At 45.0% G+C, this 11,260-nt stretch overlaps 1 protein-coding gene across 2 annotated transcripts in view; it reads right to left on the bottom strand.

Moving 5' to 3' along the window:
- Positions 1–697: 697 nt before the first annotated feature.
- The window catches only part of LOC148831637 (furin-1-like), a 103,266-nt gene continuing 92,703 nt past the window's right edge, over positions 698–11,260 (bottom strand). For both annotated transcript variants that reach the window (XM_088921533.1, XM_088921532.1), the window contains exons 14-16: positions 10,909–11,033; positions 10,163–10,291; positions 698–5,014 (exon numbers count right to left, since the gene is read on the bottom strand). In XM_088921533.1, the coding sequence (XP_088777659.1) occupies positions 4,392–5,014; positions 10,163–10,291; positions 10,909–11,033 (877 nt within the window). In that variant the 3' untranslated portion in view covers positions 698–4,391. The remainder of the gene's footprint in view (positions 5,015–10,162; positions 10,292–10,908; positions 11,034–11,260) is intronic.

Genomic DNA, 11,260 nt, shown 5'->3' with positions numbered 1-11,260 from the left:
ATCAATGCAGTGAAGGATGAGAAAAATGCATTGAAACATCTCAAGACGTCACAAAACACGGCATTCGCGTTCTGTCTGCAGCTAATTGTGAAAACTGCAGAGGTTTAGAGTACACGGTATGCCATGCTCCTAATTTTAGTTAACATACAGAGAACTGCGAAGAACAGGAACCGCAGCCACAATTTACACTTTGCAACTTAATTTGCACAACTCTGCATTAACCCGTTTCAGCTGTTCCACTATTAGGTTTAATTGTAGTAGTTTGGCAACTGCTCTACATAATACACCACATTGCACTAAGGCAGGAGAGGAATCCACATTTTACTTATAATAAAACTTTAAAATGGGTGATAGGGCTTCCAAAAAAATCCATGACTTTCCCATAAACATCTGAGGCAGGACTACAGATTGCAATTGAGCCACAGATAGTACTCATCTTTATACAGTTCAGGCATCGTTAACTCTGCATTACTCTGTTTATAATAGACACACAAGATAGTCTGTTAGACCACTTAGAGGCTGCAGGTTCTGAAGTGTTGCAAATTGATTGATGCAACTGCCTACAGTGCCCCCTAGTGGATAGAGCTGGCTGTTACCGTTTATTGTACGTATTGATATGTTTGGATTGGCCCCAACGTCTGGATACCAAAGCTTCTCTGATCTTTTACCAAATAAAAAAAAAAGACAAGACATTTAGTTTGCATAGATTTTTTTAATATTTTGAATTTTTACTTAGAATCTATTTTATCAGTATATTGACATCAATTAAATAAAAAGGAAACAGGCAAAATAACTTTTAAATTACAAGAAAATGACTGTGCACCATTGATATAGTACAAAAATAGGCCTTGTTTTAAATTCTTTTTCTCCATCCCAGGCAGTCATACACAATTGTATTCATATAAATCACCATCGCTAATGTAGGGCAACCAAGAGAGGCTGCCAACCTCACCGGGAGAAACGGAAGAGATGGGGGGGTTCCCAAGGGCTCGCGGAGTGAAGCCCATGGAGGTCCGACAGGCTCATGTGCCCACAGGGCTTACAGGCCCCGCGACAGACGAGCAGCTCCTTCCAGACGGCAGTGGGGCACTCCAGCCCTTGGCATACAGGGTGTCCCCTGTGTCCGTGAGGGGGAAATCTGAGCACACCACACCCCTCAACGATTGTCATGGGGCATCCACATACAGCAAACCAATGCCCGTCATGATGAGGGCATCCGCTTTGCTGTATTGAGCACAGCAGCAGGTGCCCACTGGTTTACTCATCACCCCCAAGCGTGAGGGCAGGATCCTACCCTTCCTTTTTTATAAGCATTCATATAAAAAAAAAAGAGAAAATGCATACATTCCAAGAAGCAGGGGGAAAAAATACATTTTCCATCCTTTTTTCCTCAATTATGCCAACTCCATCACACAAGTTCCCACAATGACAAGAAATTACAGACTGACAAGCTGGGGATCATCACCAAAAAAAGTTATATACTTAAAACAAAGTACATAGTCTTTGGTAATTCTCTCTAAGCTGCATATGACGGGTTTACCCTTTCCTTTCATCCCCCTGCTGTGAAAACTGACTAGAAGCAACACTGCAGAGGATGTGACTTTACAGCTGTCCAGCCTTGTGGATTTTGCATATAAGCAAAAGAAATTTCGATACTCACAAACAGCAGGAAAGATTAAGCCCCCCCACCACCACACACACTTTAAATAGCACATTTGCACACAGTAGAAGGTGCCAATAAGAGTTAGAATGCATTGGTACCAACAGCAGATGGAGCTCCATGCTCAGAGCTTTAACAGTTGATACATTTTTGAGAATTGTAGTTAATGCTTCCATGTCTGAAAAAAATTAAACAAAGATGTTTGTGTTGCTAATCATTCAAAGTTGACATTCCTCACTCCCTTCTATCACTTTATCTTCCAGAGTCCTCTAATCAATGATAAACTCTGATTAAGGACATCCAGGTAGCATGTTTAAATGGAGATTGAAGTTTTGCTTTAAGCCTGAATTTGATTACAATTTACAGCATTCCCACCTCTCTCCCAGGCCTTTTTTGTAGACTAGGAATCACCACTTCCATTTCAGGCTTGGACTACCTACAGCATACAAGAGACCTCTCAAAAAATAACAGAAGAGATGAGAGTTCAGTGCTGCAGCATGGAATAGATACAGGTCAAAGTGCTTCACATCTGATGTATAGAAGAGGATCCAAGCTCATAAGAAAATGCTCTTATCAGAAGAGGAAAAAACCTCTCACACATTTCCATAGATGTCCCTCAGTGCAGTTAAGAAAAATACCTTAAAAAGAAGCAAAGCATTAATAACCATAGCTGCCAACTGCATAGTACATATTTTAAAGTCACCTTCTTTGAAGCTGACTAGACAGCATTTGTAGATGTTGCCAGAGATCTCATTTGTTCTTGTTAGTTTGCTTGTTAATGCCAAGGGCAGCTCTTTAAAGCCAGCATTATCATTCTATATAAAATAATTTATGCTCTTAAAAGTTGTATCAACAATATAAAAGAGGATAAAATCTACATGTAGCAAGCCTTCATCCAGAGCCACAGGGACACGCCCACATTAACAAGGGGTTCCACTTATTGCACACACAAAACGCTCCATTTCAAGGTAAAATGAAAATGGTTGTGCTTTGGCCACCCAGCTGAATTGAAAGATCCATGAAAGATCATTAAGAAAAAGCGGACTAGCACTGGTCACAGACATGGCATAAAATGTAGCTTGAAGATTGTCTTGGAAGCATTATTGTAATTGCTCTGTAGTGCATGAAATCCAGCCTATTGGAGAGAGTCCTCCATTACTGCCAAGCTTCTTAGGAGAAGTCTATTTGAGCCCTTTAACAGGATTCACAAGTTACACCTTCAGCTGCTACTCCCACCATTCCCCTTCATCTGAAATATTGCACGTGCATGCACATTCAAAACCATTTTGGTTAATTAATCCTCACCTCCAGTGGCCATTCAAATTTACAGACCATGACAAATCAGGCATTGCAGTGGTGATGGGGGAGGTGCACCTGTATTGGACAACGCAGCTTTAACCTTTGTAACGTGCCAGTGATTACAATAACTGAGCTCCAACTGAGGGAGCTAGTGCATTATACGGGTTGCAGCAGACATGTTTGCTGAGCTGCATGTCAGGGAACAGTAGAGCTGACAACTGTCGGTGCAAGAAGTGATGTTAGATACCACTGCAATGTAATCTCAAATCTGTCTGTCACTGGGGAAGCAAAAGAAAATAATTTAAAAAGCAGCGGGGATGTTTCCTGGCCCTTGGCTGAAAATCAAGGAATAGTACAGACTGAATTTCTCTAGCTACTGCTCAATTCTGGTACCAGCACTCAACACTATGCCCCTGGATGGGTGTGTGAGAAATCGCAGTTTGTGCAAACATGACAATGTGATGCCAATGCCATTGCTTTAGAAAGAAACAGAAAAGCACAAAAGGGCTTTACAGCAGTAAACTGAAAAGGGTGGATGATAACACTATTACCACTGTTATTAGTTTACAGACACTTGCAAGTGCTTGTGAAGAGGCAACAGCTCTAAATTCCCCTATTGTTGTCTTTATTCCATGAATAGGATGAGTGCTTTCATTTTTTACCCAATGCATCTGAGCTGGGATCCTATTCTTAGCCTGCATTCCAAAACCAAGGGAAGTTCCTATCCGTTAGGTAGGCGGCACAAGACAAACCTCTTTCCGGGATAAATGCAGAGGAGGAAGAGCTGAGCTGCATAAACTAGGATTAGGTGTGCAGTGCTAAGACTCATCTTTGCCAACTCATCTGCTGGTGCCCTGCAGCTCCAACAGCTTAAGCTGAAATCACAGAACAGCGGGCAAGTGTTTCCTGTGCATTACGAGTTCACCCCTCCCTGGTACTGGCACCAGAGCAGCTCCATGGAGAGGGGAAAACAAAACAACCAGAGGAAGGAAAAACACCCAAGAATAACTTACATTTATTTTGAAACGTGAAACAGATTGCGAAACTGGAAACTTTAACATCTTCCAGGCCATCTCTCCCAAACCCATTAATACCCAAGACCCCAGATGTGAGGAGTATGGGAGGAGAGGGAAATCCTCTCCCTGCCTGAGAGGCCTCCCCCACCCCTCTCCTACCCCGAGCTCGGTTCGATCTGGGCTAACTCTCCATGTCCTCATCCTCGCCGTGCGTCTCCTCTAGCCGGACAAAACTGGAAACCCACATCAGACCAACAGGGAACAAAAAAAAAGAACACCACGTAGAATAACAGAAGAGGAAGAAAATCAATAAACATCTCCCAAAACTCCAGAGAGAACAGAAAGGTCCATTGAAAAGTAAGGGTCTTAAAGGGAGAGAGGGTGAGGTGGCGCCAGAAACAGGGTGGCAGAGGGGGTTAAAGAGCACTTTGCGTTTTGATGAAGGCAGTCCTCTCGTTGTGGGCATCAAACTCCTCGTTTTCCGACTCGGAGTTGCAGCCGTCCTCCCTCCACACCGAGGGTATTCCCTTGTAGGAGACCACCCTCCCCCGGCCAATGCCAAAGCCCACCCGGATGCCCCCCCCCGACTCCAGGGAGTGCAGTTTGGTCTGCCCGCCACAGGGGGCACTGTCCGAGCGCAGCTGCAGCAGCACGAAGACCCCCACGAACGTGGCAACGATGAAGGCACAGCTGAGCACCGCCATGGTGACGGGCAGGTGGGAGGACAGCTCCGGGCTCAGGAGGCCCCTGCTGTCGCCAGAACGGGCCAGGCCGGGGGACTCGCGCTGGATCTGGTTCTGGTGCAGACAGGTGTGGGAGAACGAGTCCAGGTGGTTGTGCGGGGGACAGGAGAGGCAGTCAGTGGGGAGCTGGCCCGCACAGGTCAGGCAGGAGGGGTGGCAGGGCAGGCAGGCCTCAACATAGGAGAGCTCCACCCAGTTCTCCAGGGAGACATCCAGCTGTTGGGTTCCGGGAGTGAAGCCTGGCGGGCAGTCTGTCACGCAGCCCTGCTGGTACAGGTAGAGCCCAGGACTACACTCTGCAGAGACAGAAACACACACAGGAGAATGACTGCAGAGGGACCACTAGAGTCAGAGACAACTTCCCAGACAAGAGAGCAACAGGGAGTCAAGTGTGAGGGTGAGGGAGGAGTGACAGGAACGGGAGTGGAAGAGTTCCCAATCGGTCCAAATGCAAAAATACTGACTTGAAGCGTATCTCTTCACTACCACCTCGGTCATTCCCCAGTGAGCAGAGCTCAACCTTTCTGGGCTACATGTGCAAACCCCATGTATAAGTGAGCCTTTAGTGCTGATGTTACACTGTTTTAAACACCTCACTTTTTTAATTAAAGAATGAAGAAGGTATTCTGTAACTGATGGTACACATAAGGGACAACGCAGAGCCCATTTGTAAGAGTAAAAGATATTAAGAGAAAACACAAAACCTCCCCCGTCAGGGAAGAAAATAAGTGTAATGAGGCTCTTTAGACTAATTGCTAATTTAAGGAAAAGTTTTAACTTGCCTCAATTTTACAGAATTTTTATTAAACCAAAGATATTACCCATAAACAATGAAGTTGTTGTAAAATTTAAAGTTATAATATCCAATACAATGGCACAGAAGTTAAGAATTTGCATTTCTTTCCATCAGTTTGAAGTTGTTGATTTTACTAATGCTTTACTGCTCCATCAGTTCATTCTGTTTAACATGTTTTATATTATTAAGTCATTTACTATACTTCTCATTCCAGAAAAAGACCAATTACACTGTGGCAAACATATTTTCACGGTACTGTAGCACACCAATGAAAATCAAAATTGGGGTTCATCTGGGGACAGCGAGTGGAGGAAACCAGGGGTAAGTCTACCGAGACATTCCAGCTCAATTTCCAATATACTCTCCCCCTCTCAGGTCTATAAATCACCAGGGCTGTAATATTCCAGGTCAAAGGCTTCTGTCTCAAGCCGGAGAGTGAGGCTGGAGGTACTTGGTCCTGCCTGTGGGAGAGTCTGGCAGGCTAACAGGAGCCTGTGTAAGGTCACAACGCGACGACCTTCCACTGCTCCCTTCAAAACGGGAATAATAAACAGCCCCCCGTTTTCACATCTCTGCATGGATCGTTTTATTAAGTACACTATTTACGTGCTGTACGCGATCGACGAGGTGAGGCGAGGAGAGGGGAGAGCGTTTCATTTGTATTCGTACCCTAAGGAAGGGAGTGCACCGCAGTGTCAGCCAATGCACCAGTTTAATGAGGAAAAAAATGATTTTTTTAGTTAGATTATCACAAATATTACCACACTTCAATACATGGAGAGAAGTGCATGATCATCTCTTGCAAAATTAATACCTTCGGGGACAAAGATTAGAAATGAAAACATTTCTCTTTATAATTGCCCATTCTGACTGAATTTCCAATGACTAAGATGTTCAATTTTTTTAGAGCCAACAGCATATTAATACAATAAACTGTATACACAGGCAGTGGAGTGCGGTAGGAGTGCTTTAATAAGCTTTGCTGATTGCAGAGCGATACTGATGCAACGCTACATTATTGCTTTAAGACATCCACTGCCTAAGGAGACCTGGCAATTATTTTTTTTATTTATGCATTTTGCAACCGTGGAGCACCAAGTCAATTAAAATAATATCGACTACACCCGCTTTTTGTATTAGCATTATCACTGCAAACCTATTTATCTTTTATTGCTGCTGACATCCTTAAAGATTTCTTTTTTTATTACAGAGAATAACTGAATTTATTAGTTTTGTTGTAGCTCAAATTAAAAGGACCTCCTGACCCAGCATCCAGGTCTTTTCTTTTTCACCTCTCGGAAGAAATTGTCTAGATTATGCATTTTACTCTGGACCTCCCAATTCACAACCGTTTTGTTTGCAGCATTTTGAGAAAGGTTCCTGCCACAAAATGGTTGTTGCACTTGGCTCCTTGCTCACAGCAGACAGAGGAGAGCAGGCCAGCGAGCCTGTTCAGCCCCAGGAGCTCAGTGTACAATAAGGACAAGGGAGTCACCAGGGCTCAAACAATGGCTCTTCATCAGCATCTCTGACCGAATGGCTCACACCACACTCCAGCTCGCCGTCCATCAATTGTTCAACAGCAGGACAGAAATAACCACATCCTTTCAGCGAAGGGCGTGCACTGGAAATGGAGTGGTCCTAGAAATATGCATTTTGCTCCAGCAGTGCTGAAAATACCTGGAAAGGCATTTTACACGGCAAATGGAGACTCGGTTTAAGGATTTATGACTATTTCTGTAAAAGAGGTATGGAGGAAAAAATAATTTTGGTCATGGTCTTTAACAGGGTAATAAATCTGATTATTCCCCAAGAGAGCTGTATATTAGAAGCAGTAATTGCACTACAGACGCGTGAAATGAAAGACAGGTGGAGGTCACAGTAGGATTGATTCGAGCTCGTACTGTAGTAGATGTTTTTCTCCTATAGAGAGGAACGCAGTGGTAAAGAGTAGGGAAAGGGGAGGGGGACAGTGACAGCTCCCTATCTCCTGTGGAGTGGCAGGGCCCAGCAGAGCTCCTACAACATGCGTCGTTGCTAATAAAAGCTGCCACTCACGGAGACGGGCCCAGCAGCTCGTCTCCGGCACTGAATTATTAATCCAATTGTAAACAGCCCTGAACGGGCCGCACATGCATTTCCCCTCAGGTACTGCTTTCGCCGGGCGTGACGCTACTGACGCCGTCGACTCTGACCATTTTCCCCACATGGCTTCAGTCTGTAACACTGGAGCCCAGAGGGGGCATTTTGAGGAAGCGGAACTACACAAAAACATTAAAAATAAATAAGTGAGACATATAAGGGCAATTCAAAGAAATCTGAAAACTGTAACAGTGTAGTTTGCAAAAGTAATGCCCACCCACACCAAAAACAAAAGTGCTCGTCACCCTTCAATGTCTGACTTTTGCAGAGAGCAAAGGAGTATTGTACACTCCCCGCTGCTTATTTTTAGACAGTTTATATTTAAAAGCCCAGAGAAAGGACAGGCAGATTGCCATGAATAGATGTTGCCCTGGAGACTCTTACTGGTGAGTGTCCCACACAGCCAAGGGTCAGAAGGACCCGTCTCCACTTGAGGAGGCTGAGCAGTCGCAGCCGCAGCCTGCTGTAACCTGGAGCTCGACAGGTGCACAAGGGAGGATTACCACCACAGAGGAAAACGCCATTGCATTTGATTTCACAGACCGTAATTATCGCCGACTCTACTCTAATGATCTGAACTCTGCAAGCAACTCTAGGACTACTGGCAAACAGGATCTGCAAAACTAATCCGTGGGCTTTAATAAATTTATCATGATAATGGCAGAGAGGTTTAAAGGCAGATTTTATAATATTGTTGTCCAAGTTTGTAAGCTTGTAAGAGTTCCGATTTCTAAATAAGTTTCTTTTTTTGGTGATGGATAAGATGAGTTCTAAGCAAACGGCCACCTTCCTCAGTCTTTAATAGACTGGTGCTCAGAATCAGATCGAGTGCCAAATTCTACCCCCCCCCCACCCCCAACGTCAGCCCAAGTGATAGTGAGCTCAGAGTTCACCAGTGGTGCCCTCTGAACCCCAGGTGAAAGTGCCAATTGTGTCACGCAGCTGTGCTCACTCTCAAGATTGCTTCCAGGAAGTTGTCAGGTCACTTGAAGCCACCACCAGCACCTCAGAATACCTGTAGCTCGTGATACTCCCTGAGCGATGGCGTCCACAGCCGCAGGGGCCTGTGGCAGGCAGGGGACTCCTCTCTCTTCATGGCACTGCCCCGTCAACTGAACCGCACCTGCTTGTGGCTCTCATGCCCCTACTAGACGGCGTGTTGTGGGCTCTTCACTGGCACGCCCTGGCACTACAGCTTGTTTCACACAGGTTGTTTTGTTGCCATGGTACACAGTCCTCACAAGCTGCCTGGCACCGGCTGGGGGCCGAGTTAATCATGCCAGTCTGTCACAGAACACTTGAAAGAGAAGAGCGACCATGGCTCTCTTCTAACATTGGAAGCTCAAGAGCGTGTACAAAAGGCAGTTTTGCCAAAACAAAAGTAGAAAATTATTCTGAAATGCATTATGTGTAAATTTGTGTTGCAAAAAGGACTTACTCAGGAGCTCAAAGATCAAGGCATTTGGAACTGAAATAACAGAGAATGTAGCTTGCTTGTTGTGGATTTGCTAATGTGACCAAGTATTGATTTACAATTTTGATGGGTAATAAAAAGAAAATGCTGGCTAAGCTATTTGTAACATTTTCCAAGTGACTGCTCTGCATCTGTACACTAACTAAGTGAAAGGATAACAGGACTGGATCTCAGCAGACCCCACACCTCTGTCTCCCTGTCCGCTGACTGCGCCACCAGGTGGCTTGTACTTTGAATAGCACAAAAAGACCCGAACTGCGCTGGGTAAGATTCTAGTCTACTCAGGTGTGCCAGTGGGAAAGGGCCATTCCAGCACATCACGGTTGTTTCTTAGCTGAGTAGCAGCCAGGTATGAAGGGGCATTTTACCGCCTTCTCTCTTCATAGCCTGCACTTAGACGTGCCAAAGCAGACAGCCCCAGGTCTTAGGAGCTGTCTGAGATTCCTGGGTGCAAAAGATCTCTCTCATGATATAGGACTTCAGGCCTACACAAATCAAAGCTTCACACACAGGACCAAGGGAGTTTAAGTCTTTCATTAATGCTATTAAGTGTGGATACTAAAACTGACGTATGGTTTTAGCACTTCAGGCATCTGTTTTTACAGGCAATTTGTTTTTCATTGATGAGCAGCCAGAGACACCTTTTTACTAATCCCATACAGAAAAAGCCGATGGTCTCCACCCCAGTCCTGAAGAGCCCAGATCCTGCAGGTTTTGTAGTTAGCCACTAAATCACCATTTCTAAAGACTTGAAGCAATCTGTGATAAATTAAAAAGGGAATTTGTTAATTAAGTGATTTAAAGATCATGGGGAACATAAATCTGAATACCATCCAGCGCCCAAGGATCAAAGTTCCTTTAATTACTTCCTTAATTGCTCAGTAGCTTCCAAGTGTTCCCAATATTTAGAAACAGAGGCTCTCCAGGACCAGGGCTGCAGACCTCCAGATCCCTCAGCTCACCTACAGCCTGGACAACAATACTAGGTGAAGCCTGCAGAGGTCACTGCCTCCCCACTGTTTCAACACCTACCTATGCAGACCTGCTCCATGTTGAAGGTTTTGCAGCTGGCGTTCGCCGACTGGCTGTAGTCAGATCTGGAGACGTTGGGGGAGCTGTCGCCAGTGCCATACAGAACCAAAGTGAACTGCGTCAGGGTCCCTAAACAAGAGAGAAGAAGTGGGCAAAGAGACCAGAAGTACAGTCAGCTGCTGTGGGAAATGCACCTAAACTTATGAAACGTAAGACCAAGTTTAAAAAACTCCCCCTTTATACACACGTAAACAGATGAACACACTATTTTACATACAGTTTTGTGAACATGAAAGGAAAAGATCTGTATTCTGAGTTAAAATCCTGCTTTCCTAATACTAGAAAAGGGTTCCCCTCACAGGGTCCAGTTCTCCACACCACCACCCCTCTGCAACCCCTGATTTACGGCCATGCTGCCTGGAAGATAAATGGAGATGACAGCAGACTGGGAGTTCTCCGGCATCTGATTTACTTTGGGAGATTTAATTAATCTGATTTACGGGGAGGCATGAGAAACAAATGGGCTATGATGTAATGAAAACAAAACACGAATCTAGTGTACTACTTCACTTTCATATCACTCATCCCTTAGCATCGACACTAGACCACACAGTCTCCAAGTCCGTAACCTCTAACCCTTTCAGAGCACTGCCCCCTCATTCCTCATCTCCCAGCCCCACCGGCTCCAGCCACTGCACAATCCCATCTCCAGGCTTCTCCTCTCAAAACACCAGGCCTGGTCTTACCATAGTCACTGGCTCCGGCCACGTTCTCAATCTCCAATGTCCATTCCCCTCTAGGATCCTCGTCCCAGGAGTGGGTGGTCATGAAAGCCCAGTCATTGAAGCCTTCGGAGGAGTAATCGTGAGGCCTGGGAGCAGAAGAGATCACTGAAGGGTCAGAGCCCTGAAACATGCTTTAATATTTCTTCTTTAACAAAATGCAAACAGTCCAACTGTATATGCCGCCAACACCCTAGGTTGCTATCCTGTTATCGGAAATAATATATGAATTGGAAACTGATCATACGACCTTAAAAACAAGAAAGAAATGTAAGCTTAATGTGATGACGGGCCCCCAGGAGCCCCTCTCATGCCG

This window comes from Atractosteus spatula, chromosome 7 (assembly GCF_055471065.1).
Source record: "Atractosteus spatula isolate fAtrSpa1 chromosome 7, fAtrSpa1.hap1, whole genome shotgun sequence".
Lineage (NCBI taxonomy): Eukaryota > Metazoa > Chordata > Actinopteri > Semionotiformes > Lepisosteidae > Atractosteus > Atractosteus spatula.
The sequence above is the reverse complement of the archived record's forward strand: the minus strand, read 5'-3'. Positions and strand labels throughout refer to the sequence as shown.